At 43.8% G+C, this 18,711-nt stretch overlaps 1 protein-coding gene across 5 annotated transcripts in view; it reads left to right on the top strand.

Annotated features, from left to right (window-relative positions):
- The first annotated feature begins 4,735 nt into the window (after nucleotides 1-4,735).
- The window catches only part of PCBD2 (pterin-4 alpha-carbinolamine dehydratase 2), a 60,646-nt gene continuing 46,670 nt past the window's right edge, over nucleotides 4,736-18,711 (top strand). The window contains exons 1-3 of one of the 5 annotated variants that reach the window (XM_070414967.1): nucleotides 4,736-5,130; nucleotides 6,454-6,582; nucleotides 8,718-8,849. In XM_070414967.1, the coding sequence (XP_070271068.1) occupies nucleotides 4,747-5,130; nucleotides 6,454-6,582; nucleotides 8,718-8,849 (645 nt within the window). In that variant the 5' untranslated portion in view covers nucleotides 4,736-4,746. Of the gene's footprint in view, nucleotides 5,131-5,233; nucleotides 5,345-6,453; nucleotides 6,583-8,717; nucleotides 8,850-16,766; nucleotides 16,782-18,711 lie in introns of those variants that run through there. The other 4 variants (XM_070414968.1, XM_070414969.1, XM_070414971.1 and 1 more) reach the window with 4 other exon arrangements.

The following is an 18,711-nucleotide window of genomic DNA, read 5'->3' as shown; positions in this document are numbered from 1 at the left end:
TTATTTGTGTTTTAGAGAGTTCATCTCATAAGGCACCCTAAATTTTATGGAAATAGAACCTTTTAGATGAATCTTCTCAGCATTATATAGGATATTTTAAAACTTTACGTCATGTTGTGGACATCTATGGCTGGGTTAGTCACTGGCAGGAGGGAACGGTGGCTCAGAACAGTACCATTATTATTTCCACTTTACAAATGAGCAAACCCAGACACAGCGAGGTTTAACAACTCATCCAGGTTACACACACAGTAAGTTGATGAAGCTGGGATTTGAACTTTCATATGTATGTTTCTACACTTAAAATATAGGGGATAAACCTCTAGTAATTCCATTTATCATAATAACCAACACTTGAATATTACTGTGTGTGTGCCAGGTACTGTTTTACATATATTCATTTATCTGTACAATAGCCTTATGAGATTGGCACTACTATTTAGTATCCTCATTTTACAGAAGAGAAAATGAGGCCCCAAGTAACTTGGCTCTTGGTCATGTAGCTCCCAGCTACAGACTTAATTATATGTGGGGTGCAGCTTCAGACTTAATCATATGTGGGATGGTACCCTGCCCCACCTCTGTGCCATGGCCTAAGCCAGTGATGGCGAACCTTTTGAGCTTGGCGTGTCAGCATTTTGAAAAACCCTAACTTAACTCTGGTGCCATTTCACATATAGAGATTTTTTGATATTTGCAACCATAGTAAAACAAAGACTTATATTTTTGATATTTACTTTATATATTTAAATGCCATTTAACAAAGAAAAATCAACCAAAAAAATGAGTTCGCGTGTCACCTCTGACACGCGTGTCATAGGTTTGCCATCACTGGCCTAAGCGATCATGGTATGTATTCCCTCTAGTCTTCCTGTTGTGTGTTTCCCACAGCTAGTCATAATATAGCTAAAATTTAGTACTTTGTGGGTTCTTTTCCCCCCTTAACAAATGGTATTTCACTGTTGCTAATAGTTTTCCTAACCATGGCTCTATAGTAGGCCTTTCAGTAGATTTGGCAGTGGTTTCCCAACCTATCTGTTGCTGGATTTATGGTTGTATGTGGTCTCATTTTCTCAGATTCCCAGAGTGGAATTCTACTAAAGATACAGGAATTTTCGTGTCTTTGATATGTAATGAGGCCTTGCTCTACCTAGTCTGGAGCTGTGAAAGACTCCCAGGATGACCAACAGATCCATGGCTTTGCTTCTATCACAGTAATGGCGAACCTTTTGAGCTCGGCGTGTCAGCATTTTGAAAAACCCTAACTTAACTCTGGTGCCGTGTCACATATAGAAATTTTTTGATATTTGCAACCACAGTAAAACAAAGATTTACATTTTTGATATTTATTTTATATATTTAAATGCCATTTAACAAAGAAAAATCAACCAAAAAAATGAGTTCGCGTGTCACCTCTGACACGTGTGTCATAGGTTCGCCATCACTGTTCTATCACTTAGTTGAGACAAGCTACATGGGGTTCCCCTGTAGGAAAATGTGGAACAGGCTGTTCCTTGGAGGGGAGGTTCAAGAGTAGAGTTAAAAAGAATAGAGTATTAGCCAGGGAGCACTGGTATTAAGGGGAAGCACAGGAGGGAACAAAATCTATAATAATAAAAGCATAATATGCTAATTAGACTGGATGACTTTAGGGAAGCCGGGTGCTGGCAGCTGGGGAAAGGAAGGCCTACTCCTGCACAAATTTCATGCATCGGGCCTCTAGTTTTTATACAAAAAGAGGCAGAGCAAGACCAGCTCCAATAGTGCCAGTCCCTCATGGCTAGCTGGTGCTTCCAGCAGCCAACTGCCTACCCTGTAAGCGCCCCAACAGGACCCCTCTCCCTTGTCTGAAATAACTGAAAGCTGGGGTACGTCTCAGGCTATTGACATACATGCTTAAGCAGAATAAAGGAGTACACATTGAGTCTGAAATGGAAGGCTGTTCCTACACAAGGTGGTAAGCCCGGCACAGACTGTGCGGGGTCTTTATTGGTAAGGAAGTGTTACAGGCCCAATCCCATCCTTATGTAGCCTAGCAGGGGTTGAAAGACAGGAGGCTGCCTTTCTCAACATGTCTGCTACAGGGGATCTGCCCAGTAAATCTTTACCAAGGGACTTAAATCCTATTATTTGGAGAGCTACATGTGAGGAAAGAGCATTTACAGCCCCTACAGGTGGACATCAATTTTTCTGGGCCTTACTAGTAACCTGCTGCTGCTGCTTTCATGACTAAAACTGAAATGCCGCAGTCACAGTGGTGGTAGCCACGGAAACGGATGAAAATAAACTTACTGAAAATGATGACGGGACTTAAAGGGGGTTCCAGGACCCAATTTCCAATGTAGCGGTGGTAGGGTTTCCCTCACCAACAAACAATTCTTGGACACTAGCAGGGTGTCCAAGAATTCAACTCAATTCTGACATTCAACCCAGATATAGTATCAGGTTCCATAGCTTAAGGGTTCAGTCCCAGAGGCTGTCTCTACCCTCCACCCTACAGAAGCCAGCTGTAAGCAGGGGTTGTGCTTCTAATGGATTGGCTATAAATCAGAGGTTCCCACAACCCACTCCTTGGGTTCGATTAATTTGCTGGAAGGGATTACAGAACTCGGGAAAAACCCGTTTACTCACCAGGCCAGTTCATTAAAAATGATATTAAAACATGGGAGAGATGAAGCCAAATGAAGAGATAACCTAGGGCTAGGTCCTGAACAAAGGAGCGTCTGTCCTCATGGAGCCTGGAGCCCCCACAAGGTGGCTCACCTCCCCAGAGGCCAGAGGGTAGGACTAAAAGTTCTAATACTAATCACAAGGTTGGCTCCATAGGCCACCAGCCCTCATCCTTCGGTGCTTTCCAAAAATGCACTCAATAACATTTTAACAAAAGACACCTTTATCATGCTCAGCACTTAGGAAAGACCAAATATAATTCACAACATCATAGGCTCTAACTTGTTCACTTACCAGTTCATTTCCCCCTTTCTTTTGAGAGTACATTTATTAGAGCTAGGGACAGTGAAACAAGGAAAGGCCTAAGATAGAAGCAACAGGAGAGAGACTAGGCGGGGCTGCTTTGCCTCTAAAAAAGTTATGGTAAAGAAGTGAGCCAAGTTGGGGACTTCTGTCAGCTCACTGGAGAGTCTGAGAAAAGGGGCCATGGGGACAGATTCAGGGGGTTGGCCTGGGACAGCTGCTGCTGCCCATTGCTCCCCTGGTTGCAAGTCCCTTAGAGTTTAGGAGAAGCTTGCCAGTGGAGGAAGAAAAGGGGAAAGGTGTGGGCATGCGCCTAGAAGAGAGCACACCTCATTTTTCAATTCTTTAATGAGCAAGTTTGTACAGCATTTTTCATGATTGTAAACACTCAAGGTAAATATTGGAAATACAACATTTAATTCCACCCCTAGTCTCTATCCACCTGAGGCAGAGAAACTAGAATGTCTTAGATAAATGCCTTGAGACCAGTAGCATTGGATTAGGGCCTCCAGTGAGATTCTCCCTGAGTTTTCATCAAGTGGACAAAAGTGAAGAAGGTGGTTTGGGCCATAAGTTTCAGGCTATTTTGAGGCCAAAAAAGCTTTATTTTTCCAAGTCCATAGGGGAAATAAAAGCTAACACTAAAATAAGGCAGTCGGAGAAAGAGAAATACCACATGATCTCACTCATTTGTGGAACACAGTGAACAACATAAACTGATGAACAAAAATAGATCCAGAGACAGAGAAGCATCAACTGTCAAATCTCAGAGGGAAGGCGGGGGGGGGGGGGGGGGGGGGGGGGGGGGGGGGGGGGGGAGGGGGGAGGGTCTGTATGGGATGAACCAAAGGACTTGTATGCATGCATATAGGCATTACCAATGGACACAGACACTAGGGGGTGAGGATATATGCTGGGGGGTGGGGTGGGAGTGGCAGAGGAGAGGTCAATGGGGGAAAAATAATATTGTAATAGTTATGCATGGGCCAAGGGCGGTACTTGAAATATCAGGGGGGGACTATTTTGTAAAGTATATGATTGTCTAACCACTATGTTGTACACCTGAAACTAATACAGAATAATACTGAATGTGAAAAAGTAAAATAAAAACATCCCCATTTTGCAAAAAAAAAAAAAAAGTAACAACAGGCCCTTTGGCTCAGAGGATAGAGCATCTGCCTGCAGACTGAAGGTCCCAGGTTCAATTCCAGTCAAAGGCACATGCCCGGGTTGTGGCCTCGATCCCAAGTGGGGAGGGCCTGCAGGAGGTGCAGGAGGCAGCTGATCAATGATTCTCTCTCATCATTGACGTTTCTATCTCTCTCTCTCCCTCTGTAAAAATCAATAAAAATGTATGAAATAAACCCCACAAACTAACGCTAGTAACTGCTAAGCTGAACTTAAATGGACTCACCCTTTAAAAAAAATTCTTGAGTATTTTGTTATATCCTCTGCAAAACTTCTCCTATTATTAATTTGCTTAAGCTAGTTAAAAAAGATACAGGTGACTATACTAAGAATCGCTGGACTACACATTTTAAAGGGTGAATTTTACGTTATATGTGAATGACATCTCAGAAAGACAAAAGGCAAAAAAATGATGAGAATAAAATATTAATGACTACACACACATGTAAACATGCCCCTCTTCAAAACGATACAGAAAATCTGTCTAAATCGTCAGCATGTGTCTCTGAGGCGCCTTCTGCGTGCCGCGCCGGCGGTGCTCTTCAGACAACACCGAGCAGGTTTCCCAGACTGTTAGGCAAACAGATGAGCCCGTCCCGGCAGCTGCGGAAGCACAAGCTTCGATCCGGACCCAGGGGGCGCCCACCTGCCAGTCGCGGACCCGAATCACTAAGGCTCACCACCCCCTCCCGCCCCCGCCCCGCGAGCACAGAGCGGAGGGCCCAGCACCACCCTCAGCCCCTCTCCTCCGGCCCGGACACCCTCCCGCCGGCGCACTGTTCGCCCAGGGGGAGCCCAGCTCCGTCAGCGCGGCCGCGAGTGTGCGGCGACCGTGCCCGGCCCCGGGGAGCCGAACCCGAGGTGAAACCTGAGCGCCGAGGGCAGCCCGGCGCCCGCACAGAGCAGGCAGCCCGGAGGCGGGCCGAGGCGCTGCGGAGGGAGTGCCGAGCGCGCCTGCGGGGCCTGCGGGTGGGTCGCAGCTGTCGGGGGCCTTCCGGGGCGGGCCGCGCCGGGGCCTGCCCGGCGGGGCCGGTGTGCGGGGCGCCGGGGCGGGGGACGGCGGGCAGGCAGTGCGCCGGGCAGCTCACGGCCGGCGGCCATGGCGGCGGCGGCTCTGGGGGCGCGGGGGGCGACGCGGCGCTGGGCGGCGCTGCGCGGTTGGAGCCCCGGCCTCGCGGCCATGGTGAGTGGGTGCGGAGGGCGCGCGGTGCGGGAGGGGGCGCGGCTCCGTGGCGCGGGCGGAGGGGCCGGGGGACCGCGCAGGCCCGAGGTGGGCCCGGCTTCGGGGCTCGGGCTTGGGTGGCCGCGGCACCTCCGTTTCCCCTCGGCCTCGAAACCCCGTGCAGCCCGCGGGATGCCGAGAACGTCTGTCCTTTAAGAACCGTCAGGGCGGCCGGACGGTGCCTGGCGGTTAGGCCGCTGCGGTGACCGGCGGCGCTGTTCGGTCCTCGAGGCTGCGCGCTCCGAGGAGCAGGCACCGTCTCCCGCAGGGCGCGCTCGCTCTACACGGGGGGCCCGAATGTTGAATGAACGGGTTTGTTTTGGTGTTATTCTTTGTGAGGAATTATTAATAAATTATCTTTTTGGTGACACATCGATTCTTCTTTCTTCTTATGAGTGGCGTCCGTCAGTTTTCCTGCTTTTTAGAAATGGCTATACTGGGGATAAATGAACTTGAGAGAAAGCTTTAACGTGCAGCACCACCTAGTGGGGGAAACGTTGCATTCAAATTCATTTTAAGTTGCTTATATTGGAGCCCATTTGGCCGTTTGCAATTAAAAAATTTTTTTTTTTTTATTGATTGGAGGGAGAGAGAGAGAGACAGACAGACAGACATCGATGTGAGAGCAAAACATCCATTGGCTGCCTTCCTCATGCCCTCCGCCGGGACGGAGCCCCAGCCCCAGGCATGTGCCCTGACCAGGAATCACTGGCAGCCCTTTTTCTCTTCTGTTGTGGGTAAGGGTAGCCGACCCCGCACTCCGCCACACCGGCCAGAGCAGTTTGCAGTATTTTGATAGAAGAAATTAAAAATACCTCGGGGATGGAGGAAGCTAGGCACCTTGCTTCCTGACCTTAAGGTGAGAACACAGGTTGAATGCTGACTGCCGCGAGGCATGTCTCCAGGCATAAGTAATCCAGTCCTGGCGATGAAGTCAAATTGGGGTGTTCTGGGAGGAATGGTTTGAGTGACTGCCATGTGCCATGCTGGGTGCCTTCAGATTAAAAACCTCTTTAGTTGAAGCCTTTGAAAAATCTCATCAGGTTGGTATTGTAATATCCCCATTGTAGGCTCAGCACAGGGACAGTGGCCACTGTCCCTTCAGCCCTAGCCCTGAAGCCACACAACTCGGTTTCTTCCTGTCTCTGGTGCTTCCGAGCGACTGTCCATCCGCGACTGTCCATCCGTCGGAGCGCAGAGTGAGTGCCTGCAAGAGATTGAGTCTGAGCATCGCCCTTTCAGAGGATGCCTGGCCTTCCACCTCCCCCAGATGGGTGGAATCCCCACTGATTTTTCACAGCCATGTGTTGTGGGGTTCCTCTTTCTGGCAGAGGAGCCAGGGTGGGGAGGCCAGGGTGGGGCTGGGACCCTTGGCTCCTCAGGGGAACCTCTCGCTGTGAAATCCCTCCCAATTCTCACCTGCCACACTTGGGCACGGGGTCAGCCCCTTTCATGTCTCCGCCTCCTACTAGTTGCGTAGTGGCTTTTTAATGTCCTTAGTTATAGGACTTATGTTCAGCTAGTCTTCACATAGTTCTCTAGGTTGGTTCTGTAATTTGTAATTTTTTTAAAAACATTGATTTTTCAAAGAGAAAGATAGAGGGATAGAGAGTCAGAAACATCGATCAACTGCCTCCTGCACACCCCCCACTAGGGATGTGCCCGCAACCAAGGCACATGCCCTTGACCAGAATCGAACCCGGGACCCCTCAGTCCACAGGCCGACGCTCGTCCACTGAGCCAAACCGGTCAGGGCTGTAATTTGTAATTTTGATGGGGTCATGGGAAGAGGAGAGCACAGTGTTCACTACTCCGCCATCTTGACTCGAACCTCTAGAATAAGTTGCCTTAAATGAGTTTACTGACTTCGCTCTCTTACATTAATGTCAGTAATATAAGGTTTTAGGATTTTTGAAGTGGGAATGAGTTCCAGTTTCATAGTGGAGAATCCAGCTCAGCCCCCAGTTGCCCTTTGATGAGAACTCTCACATTGGCTCACTCTTTCTGGATGACAGTCCCTCTCTCACTTAAGCCTACAGTAACCCTACAAATAGGTAAGGCAAGAGTTTTTGATTGGCACGTATGCCAGAATGAGAACGAAACTCTTCTGACTTCTAGTAGAGTGCCCTTCTCTCCTCTCTCTGGCCATGATGCTTACATTACAGTTCTTTCAGTTAAAAAACAAATAGTATGGAGCCCAGCCGGCTTGGCTCAGTGGTTGAGTGTCGACCAAGAGGTCACAGTTCGATTCCCGGTCAGGGCATATGCCCGGGTTGCAGGTTTGATCCCCAGTGTGGGGCATGTAGGAGGCAGCCGATCAATGATTCTCTCTCATCATTGATGTTTCTATTTCTCTCTCCCTCTCCTTTTCTCTCTGAAATCAACAAAAATGTATTTAAAACACACGCACACACACACATACACACACACCAAATAGTATGGAAAGTGTGGGCCTGTTAGCCAACAGAACTCTTGGGCTGTGAATTTCATCACTAGGGTGAGTAGGAACAAGGTGGACAATGCACACAAGTGCTTTGGACTGGGCAGTGCTCTGGCCAGACTGTGGAGGGAGTTTATCTTACTGATCCTCTAAGAAAACTCACTTCACTAGGGCAAAAGGCTTTTTACCTGTAGTCCAGAGGGTCTGTGGGTCTCAGAAGTTATTATCAAAATCTTATGTAAAACCAGGTGGAGGGGAGTATGGGGGGAAAAAGAGGAACAACTGTAATCTGAACAATAAAGATTTAAAAAAAAATCGTATGTAAATGTGCATTTGTGCCCCCCCCCTTCCCCAGCCCTGGGGATTAGTTTTTGTCATATCTGAAAGGGAATAGTGAACCAAGACAGTTAAGTCCCATGTCAATAAGCAGTGAAGGCTACTAAGGTGGTGTGGGACCATCCCAAGAGCACTAGACCAGAGTTTATAGCTGAGTTCTAATTCTGGTCCTGCCAGTATACTTGCAGGTGAGTATGTTTAACTCAGTTTCCTAAGTTCTGGAATGCTGGCCATTATTAATGGTCATTAGTAAGATGGACAGTGGTAATGGTCAGTCTCAACTGTATCTGTAATAAACCAGAGAAGCTGAATTGTGACGTTTCAGACAGTGGTAAGGGGTAATGATATACCTATCATACCATGGAAGCAGCTTATGTTGTACAGAGCTAGCTTTAGTTTTGTCTATATTTGAGAACTTTGTATTTTGAGAACAAAGGAACCAAAGGTGGTTAGAAATTATTGTCCTTAAGACTTTGTTCTACATCTAAGGAAAAGAGTTTTAAGTTTGAGTTTAACTAAACCTCTACATTACAGATACTAAATGTGCTTTTTTCATAGTCAGCAGATGCTCACTTGTTGACAACAGAGGAGAGGAACCAAGTTATACTCGACCTTAAAGCAGCAGGATGGTCAGAATTAAGAGAGAGAAATGCCATCTACAAAGAGTTCTCCTTCAAAAATTTTAATCAGGTAATTATTACATTTTCTTGCTAGTACCCTGGTCTGTTTTTGTCACCTTAGGCTGTTACTTCTTCTAATACTACTAGTTGTCTGATCCCATGTGGATCCAGGATCCAAATCCTCTTCTTTAAGAATTCACTGATACCACCCAACTGATTGGATGATTCATATTTAACTCTAGGTTAAAGAGGGTGGTTAGTGTCTTTTGGAAAATCAAATTCTGAAACCACTATTGCTTTGATTTGGTGTTAAATAGGAGATTGAGTTTCCTTTCAAATTTTAAATAACATGATAAAAGAATGTGAGTTTTTAAAAATGTTTATCCAAAGGGGACACAGCAGTTGAGAAACACACCAGCTTGACTGATTCCTCCTAATTTTCTTGATTGTCCAGTTTTCTTTCTCCCTCTAGTTGTATTTCTGTCTAAATCATCTCCCAAGCTGCACCCTCTTCTCTGATTGGCTCCTTTCCCCAAAGCCCCGTAGGCAGCCCTTGAAGCGTTTCTTAAAAGCTGATCGCCAGGTAGAGGCTCAGCCTTAACAGGTACCTGTCCCATTAGGGCGCCACCCTGTTTAGAGAGTCATCTCCCATGACTTACCTTCAGTTCTTACTCCATTGCATTTACTATATACAGTCATTACTTTTGACTTTTTCATGTTCAGTTAGTTTGGTAATCCTCTGGATAGATTTATTGTTTTTATTTATATTAGATGTCAGCATCTACAAGGCAGAGACCACGTTTGCTTAAACAACTCTCTTTTGTACCTAACACAGTTCTGTGTACAAACAGGCATTGGATAAATGCAGATATTGATTACAGTGTTTGCTCATTTCTGGAAGGGTGTGTGAGGACCAGATTTCTACCAAAGAAAGCTCTGACATGTTTTCTTAGTAAATGCCGTTGGCTCCACCGAGCTGAATGCCCTGTTCTGCTTTCCATCCATCTGGCTGCCAGCCTTCTGCTGTGAGTCTCCAACTCCTGAGGAAACCTGGACCAAGCTGACTCCCTGTCACTGCTGCCCCATGTGCTCAAAAGCTCTTGTCAGGGGCTTAGCACTCTGTGGCTGGTGGCAGGGAATCCCATTGGTACAGTAAGCTTGTGCATAAGCTCTAGGTAGCATTTTCCAAGCTTATTAAAATTCTTACATGTGTACAGCCTGACTTCTTTAAGCCGGGGTTAATTTATTGGGCTTGAACATGTGGCTTAAAGTACTTGAGTAGTGTTGCCTCAGGCTCTGCCCATGAGTCAGTCGTCCAGCCCTACTCTAACCTTGTGCTGGGGTGACTTTTGGAAATGGGAGGGAAGGGAAGCTGCCCAGGGCATCCTTGATTAATTGTAACATTATTCATCAGGACATCTAATTAACTAGACTTTCTCCCTTCATCCAGCTTTTAGGAAAAAGAGGCAGATGACAAGAAAATCATCTGGTCAGCGAATGTATTCAGAGAACCAGCACTGATATTATATCCTAGAATCATTTTCCCAGCCAGGCTCCTATGATTTCTGCATGTATAGTGGCCTATCATGGCAACTGATGTCCTGACAACTATCAGTGCCCACCAGCCAAAGACCACCAGAACATACCATTAGTTGAACTGCCCGAGTTTATCTGCTTATTGAAACGAGGGAGAACACACAACATAGGGAATTGTGGGCCATCTCAGGAAGATGGTGATAGACATAGTACAGGATTTGGGCTTGTGTTAGTGAGTTGGGAGAGTTTTTAAGGAATTAGGGCTTTGCTCTGGAGTGGATGCCATCAGAAAATGGTAATTTTAAAATTCAATATTTATTTTTTAAATAGAAGAAATCCTTTTATAAAATTTTTAAAATTTAAATATAGTTGGTATGCAATATTATCTTAGTTATATTAGTTTTAGGTGTACATATAATTTAGCATTTTAATAAATTTTCCCTATAGGGAGAAGAGACTAAAGTGGAAATTGATAAAAAACAATAGTCACTCATTAGCTGGGGGGAGGGAGTGTTTGGTATTTTGTTCATGGTTTCTCTATATTCAGATATCACTACAGAGTGTCTTTTTTTGTGTCTTAGTTTCCTAGAGGCGACCTAGTCAGCAGAGGAGTTGATCAGATAGAGGTAAAGGTTGGTGGTGACATGTAGTGCAAGGCCCCCATCCAGACTCCTGCCGCTTTCTCTGTCTGGGGCGGTCAGAGGGGTGGTCTTCTGGGTCCTGGTGGACTCTGGTAGAGGTGGGTGCATGCTCCAGAGTGGCATTGTCGGACATTGATGTTTATGTTCAATACCAAGGCCTAGGTGTGACTGCCAGGCCAGCTCCTAGCAACACCAATGTTGACAGTCCCCGGCCAATTCCCAGGTGTCAGGGCCCACTGTGCTTCATGTGTTCCTGGCAGCTACAATACCCTTTCTGGCTTAAACTCTGTAAACTGGAGGGAGCCACTGTCAGAACTGGCCCCCTGTCTCTTAAGAGATTTCAGCCCACATTTGGTGGTGTTACCATCCTATATAATAAAAGGCTAATACGCAAATCAACTGAACAGTGGAACAACCGGTTGCTATGATGCTCACTGACCACCAGGGGGCAGATGCTCAATGCAGAAGCTGCCCCCTGGTGGTCAGTGTGCTCCCACAGGAGGAGTGCTGCTCAACCAGAAACCAGGCTCCCACACTGGGAGTGGGCCTAAGACATCAGTTGGACATCCCCCAAGGGCTCCTGGACTGCAAGAGGGCACAGGCCAGGCTGAGGACCTCCCCCCCCAAGTGCACGAATTTTGTGCACCAGGCCTCTAGTATATATATTTTTTTAATCCTCATCTGAGGATATGTTTAGAGAGAGGAAGGGAGAGAGAAACATCAATTGGTTGCCCCCCATACACTCTTGACCAGGGATCGAATCCATAAACTAGATATGTGCCCTGACTGGGAATTGAACCTGTAACCTTTTGCTGTATGGGATGATGCTCCAACCAACTGAGCCACACACCCAGGGCAGCATGTTTTTAAATCTTTGCTGAACATACAGGTAAAAAATATGTTCTGTTTTGTTTGTTCAATAAGTTATGATCATTTTTCTTTACATAATATTTTCATTTACCTTCAGGAGTAAGATTACACTTGCCTGGGTATTACAATTTTTAAGTGGTTTGTTTATGTAGTGTGTGTAAAATGGTATCACAAACCTTGACCAGGTAGCTCAGTTGGTTAGAACGTTGTGCCGCTGCGCCAAGGTTGTGGGCTCAATCCCAGGTTAGGGAATATACAAGAATCAACCAATGAATGTATAAATAAGTGGAACAAATCAATGTTTCTTTCTCTTCCTACCTCTCTCTCTAAAAAAAAAAAAAGAAATTGTATCACAAGTTTGCTTTAGAATTCATTTTATTTTATTACTGTGGAAAATGAGCCATACATTTTAGAAACATTCTCAATCTGGATAAAAAACCTATTTCTCAAAACTTTGGGTTATTTTAGGTTTTACTATAAAAAAGTAAATGGCCAGCAAAGTATATTTGGACTTTTTTCTCTTTGAGGTTTTATTGTAGGATATAATTGGTTCCAAATAGTCCACATGCATTTGATAGCTTAGGTGGGTGCATATACTTAGAGAGTATAAATGTGAAAATTCCCCAGGGATTCTCATAGTGTAGATGGGTGAAGTGGCCATACGTTTCAGTGGTGGTGGTGCACGTGCAGTATGTTGTGGGGTGGAATGGTGTGGTGAGACTCTGAGCAGTCAGAGCATGGCAGTGCCAGGACTCGAGGCAGGAAGTTTCCTTACTTGGAGTGCTTGGACTTAGGGTGGGGTTGGCATTTGTAAAGGAGTTTTGCTTTCTTACTTTTCATGTGGACATAAGGAGGGAGAGGTTTCTAAATGACATAAAAACTTACAAGTTTGGTGCCCTGTATTGAAAGAAAATGTTAGAAATGTGAGTGTGAGTGTTCCATAAAGATAAATGTTGTTACGCATTGTCATGTATGAATAAGCGGGAAGCTTAAAGCAGCGGAAATTTTAAACTATATAAGTGGGTGCCAAAGGGGAGGCTTAGGAACCCAGAAAACAGCTAGTGCAGATGCCAGCAGGTGGAGCCCTCTAGGGCAGGAGTCCAGCCTGGCCAGGCAACACAACTTTCCTTGGAAGGCTGTCCCTATTCCCTCACTCTTGGATACAGGGTCCACCATTGTTCAGCATGGAAATAAACTTAGTATCAGGAATAGCAGCGGTGTTGGTGCACCTGGCCTGGCTTGGTACCTTTTGGGTGAATGAAGAATTCTGTGGATGGAGGATGTGAGGAGTTTCCATTTGGTAATGGAGAACACTTGTAATTCAGGAGAAAGGGACTGAGTTTTATGAGACAGAACTATGATCCCATGCTTCCCTAGAGGAGATCCTGTACCTTGTCTGTACCTTTGTAGGTGGGCCTGCCTGCAGAGCATTTGGTTTTGCTAGATTGAATCATATGAACTGGCTGATCTTCAGCCAGTTTTGACCTAGAAAAATGGCTTATCAAAGTGTAGTATCTGTTGCAGAGCAAGGTCCAAGCTTTACTTATTCCATATCTTATTCATCACATTTTGGTTATTGTAACTGGTGCGATAAAGATTTCTGGAGCTGGAGTAGGAAGGGGACTTCTGAATGGCAAGGCCATGGTGGTGATGGTGGTGATGGTGCACCTAGCAGCAGTAGCATCATAGGTGAGTTTGGGGTTTGAAAAATGTTTTTCTTCCTGTGCCCAGAGCCTCTGCTGTAGAGCAGTTGAAAGTTACTATTGCTGACTTACTTTATGAAAGTGAGGAGTTTGATAATAGGCTTATGGTTAACATTTTGAAGCACTTAGTGAAGTAAAAGTTTGATGATATCAGATAGAGGATCTATCTAAAACATAGTCACAAACCCAAACAGACAACCAAAATGAGGAAACAAAGAAACAACCTCCGAATGAAAGAACTAGAGAATTCTCCAGAAGAAGAGATAAATGAAGTAGAGATAAGAAATTTATCTGAAACAGAGTTCAGAGTAATGATGTTAAAAATGCTCAACAGTATGAAAAATAATATAGTAACTATGAAAAAAGAACAGCCTGAGATAAAGGATGACAACACAAATAAAGAACACATTGGAAGGAACACACAGCAGATTAGGGGAAGCTGACAATTGAATCAGTGAATTAGAAGATAGAGTTGAAAATTCCACTTAATTAGAGAACCAAAAAGAAAAAAACAAAAAACAGGAGGACAGCTTAAGGGAGCCGTGGGACAATGTGAAACGTAACAATATTAGAATAGTAGGTGTGCCAGAAGAGGCAGAGAGGGAGAAAGGAATAGAGGTGTTTGAAGAAATAATGGTAGGAAACTTCCCTAATCTGGTAAAGGAAAAAGTCATACAAATTCAGGAGGCACAGAGAACCCCAAACAAGAAGAACCCAAACAGATCCATGCCCATACACATCATAATTAAAATGCTAAAAATTAAAGACAAAGAGAGAATCTTAAAGGCAGCAAGAGAAAAGAAAACTGTTGCCTACAAAGGAGTTCCCATAAGGCTGACACTTGATTTCTCATCAGAAGCTCTATAGGCATGAAGTACTCAAGGTAATGGAAATCTGAGACCAAGATTACTATATCCAGCAAGGCTATCATTTAGAATAGATGGTCAAATAAAGAGCTTCCCAGACAAAAAAAGGCTAAAGGAGTTCATTACCACCAAGCCAGCATTACAAGAAATGCTAAAGGGATTGCTGTAAAGGATTGCTGAGAAGAAGAAAGAGAGAAACCTAGCCATACAGAATTAAAATGGCTATAAATAAGTACCTCTCAATAATAGCCCTAAATGTAAATGGATTAAATGGCCCAATCAAAAGGTGTAGGGTAGCTGAATGGATAAAAAACCACGATCCAACTAGTATATGCTGTCTACAAGAGACCCACCTCAAAACAAAAGACACACACAGGATGAAAGTGAAGGGATGGAAAAAATTTTTCCATGCAAATAGAAAAGAAAAAAAAAAAAAGCTGGAGTAGCAATACTCACATCTGACAAAATAGACTTTAAAAGCATCATGCTAAGCTAAATAATCCAGTCAGAGAAAGATAAATATCCTATGATCTCACTCATTTGTGGAATATAATGAACAACATAAACTGATGAACAAAAATAGAGCCAGAGGGAAAAAATATATACTAGAATATAATAGAAGTAATCCTGTTACTTGCAGATTTTTAATATTTCCTACAACTTTTGTGATATCATATTATGTTAGTACAGTTTTGGTAATATTATGATACTTAAAATCCTTTCATTCTTGAAATGTTAATGTTTATTTCTTGTAATATTATATGTAAGATCATTTTCTTGAATAATTGGTGTTTATTGCATGTAACATCATATTTAAAATAGTTTTTCTTGAGATATTAAGGTTTATTGCATGTAACATTATTGTCTTTCTTGAAATAAAATTGCCTTTCTTGAAATAAAAAAGAAACTGAAAGCCGAAACCGGTTTGGCTCAGTGGATAGAGCGTCGGCCTGCGGACTGAAAGGTCCCAGGTTCGATTCCGGTCAAGGGCATGTACCTGGGTTGTGGGCACATCCCCAGTGGGAGATGTGCAGGAGGCAGCTGGTCGATGTTTCTCTCTCATCAATGTTTCTAACTCTCTATCTCTCTCCCTTCCTCTCCGTAAAAAATCAATAAAATATATTTAAAAAAAAAAAAAAAGAAACTGAAAAAAGAAAGTTTGATGATATCAGAAGAAAGACAGCGTCAATGAAAACTTCAGTTCTCTGCAGACGTGGTGGAGTTTCCACAGTTCTTTTTGGGAATGAATTACTTTGGATTTTATTGTTTATTGTTGTGCACCAAAGCTTGATGCACATCATAGTTATGCAATAATATAAATGTCACATTTGAGCACTCTTGAAAGCACGAACTCAGCCTGGTGAGGGTAGGGAAGCAGTACTAGAGAGGATGATCCCAAGATTTAGGCATTGTATAGATTAGGAGTGTTGTTTTGCTTTTATTTAAATTTCTTTAAAATATATTTTTTATTGATTTCAGAGAGAGAGAGAGGGAGAAGGAGAGAGAGAGAGAGAAACATCGATGAGAGAGAAACAGTGATCTGCTGCCTCCTGTACACCCCCCACCTGGGATCGAGCTTGCAACCCAGAATGTGCCGGTATGTGCCCTGATCAGGAATTGAACTGACGACCTCCTGGTGCACAGGACTGATGCTCAACCAACTAAACCACATCAGCCAGGCTCATTTTGCTTTGAAAATATAGGCTGATGTCTGTGTATCTGGGAGCCAGGAAAAGTGAAAACTAGCATTGTTATCACATACAGTAGCTTGTGCTTAGCATGTGTCCACTGTAATCACAGCCACCTAGAAAGCTGAGAAAATGTGCTTGGTTGTCATGTTAATGGAGAGTAGAGACACTCTACCAAACTTAAGATTTGAGAAGCTATTAAAAATACCTGGATGGTGTATTCATGTTGGTGTTCTCTTTGGAGTTATTCTAGAGTCCCAGGGAGCCCTGGCCGGGCCCAGGCTGACCTTGCCAGGTGATGGCAGGGACATCAAAGTTGGTGTTTATGTTTACCCGGGTAGAGAAATTAGAGTCCAAAATGCTATCATTTGGAGTCTTGCTTCTGCTGTTTAGGTTATAGAACAGGTTTAGACCTGATGTGTATTTGTAAAAACACATGCAATAGATAGACGAGGGGAAATGTAAAACAGGTGTCAAAAATGCAAATATGACACCACACAGTGGTGTGAAAATGCTGTGGTCATTACACCGTCCTTTAATAAAAATGGATTTTTAACTGCATCATTTTTTTCTTAGTCGTGTAGTAAATCTTCTGTTTACAGAACTTAGCCTAAGTATATTGTAAAAGTCCAACAGCCAAGAAATATAATTTCCTCAACAGTTTTTGTCTTACCCTTTTACAGATGGCGTAAAATCAGGTGTGTAAAAAAATAAAAAGCAGTTTGAGCTGACGTGAAAGGTATTTCAGATTTATGCTTTGCAGATGATATTGGTATGATTAATGCATTCATTGCTTTTTTTTATTGCTTTTCACAGATAATGTACATGATGCATGGAAAATGTTGTGGGTTTAAATCTTTGCCAGGTTTAGAGTATGAATATCAACAGATGTTATCATATAAGTACTATAATCATTATAAAATAAAAAATTTGTCATGAAATGCATTGACATAAATTTCATTTATGTAAATTGCCTTTATTAGTGTAAAACCTTAGTGTAGCTGTTAGGGTTTGTGAAGCACTTTAGATTAGATTAACTTGGTATAATGTGGTCACAAATGGGTTGCTTTAAATTTAACTGACAAGAAAATAACACTCAAAAGTTAGGAAATTACTGAGGCATTTGTTTTCAGCCTGAATTGCTGGTACCGCTTAAATAGGTTGAATATGAATTAATAGCAGTAGACTGCTAGCTCAATAATTACAGAGAGTAATTTAAAGGAGACCTTAAAGAATAACTTAAAAGTATTTTAGTCTTGCTTTTTTCTGTTCTGTTTCTGTTTTTCTTTGGTATGCCAGCCCATTGCTTCAGTACAGCCATTATCAATAGTGTTCAGGTTTGCACAGCAAGTTTTGTCAGTAGAGTTTTGGTGCATTATGGCCGTGACATAAAGCTTGCGTTCAGCTGTTTTAAAATATTGGATGCTGGGTCCTGATGGAGTGGCCTTAGCAGCTGGTCAGCTCTTCCTAGCAGCAAATGCAATGCTGTGCTACACTTGTGTGGCGGGATCATGACCAGTTGCCCTCCGTCTTCAGGAAGGATTCAGCCCACCAGTATGGACAAGGGGGTGAGGGTCTTCTTCCCTGCTTCTGAGCTCTCTGTTTCTGCTCTTTTTCTACATCCTTTTACACAAAACAAAGCAGTCCATCCTCTCCCCTGTTTTGCAGATAATTTACCATCACATTGCCCTTCTGACCCAGGCTGGAACGGGCCATTCTAACTAATTCACTGATTTTACTGGAGGACACTGAACCAGACTGAGATCATGGACTTGCTTGTGGTCACACTGGTCATGGCACAGTTAGTAAGTGCCAGACTCGCATATCTGGTTCCTACAGCAATATTTTTAGATCCTACTTTGATATAGAAAGGTATTTTTATTTATTTTCTATGAGATATCTTATTTTCCAAGGGCTACCTGTTGGATTACTTTTCTACTTTAAATGGGTTTGACCATACTTCCCTGAGAAAGGGATTATTCACCAGCTAAAAACAAATAAAGCTGTACTTGTTTAGGAGTAACCCAGGTATCATTGTTGAGCAACCAGAGATCATTCAGTTATATCATTAAAATCAATATAATCAAAACAGCAAATACTGCTAATCAATCTGTTTGCTTCTGAAGGTGGGATTGTGGCCTTCTCCCATATCGTTCATCAAACTGAATTCACATACCCTGCCCTTGCCATTGCAACCCTGGCTGTGGATGTGCACCAGGTGCCTGGAGCAGACCCAGTCAGGGTTGGGCTGGGAGCCATGTGGTCTCTTCACTGAGGGCCAGCAACCCTAGCTCTGTTGGGATCAGTAGGTAGTGAGGTCCCTGAGCTGGCAACCACTGAGGGGCTAGCACCGATCTGGGCCCACCGCACAGGAGGAAGTTGCAAAATAAGTACATGATTCTGTTTCTGCCCAGAAGAGCTTCCAGTTTTGCTGGGGAGGTGGCTCATCTGAATTGTACAGGATAGTTGATTTTTAAAATTGCCATGTTAACCAGGCACTAACGTGAAGTAGTAATAAGCTGAGGGAGGTGTACTCCATTCGAGATGGCTGTCTGGAGAAAGGGGAGCTTTGAGTTGGTCCTCAAAGGTCTAGTAAGTTTTTTTTGAGGACAGGAGCTAAGGGAGAAA

The sequence above is a fragment of the Myotis yumanensis genome, unplaced genomic scaffold (genome assembly GCF_028538775.1).
Source record: "Myotis yumanensis isolate MYYU_CA2020_CCGP unplaced genomic scaffold, mMyoYum1.0.hap1 SCAF_5, whole genome shotgun sequence".
NCBI classification, from domain to species: Eukaryota; Metazoa; Chordata; class Mammalia; order Chiroptera; family Vespertilionidae; genus Myotis; species Myotis yumanensis.
The sequence above is the reverse complement of the archived record's forward strand: the minus strand, read 5'-3'. Positions and strand labels throughout refer to the sequence as shown.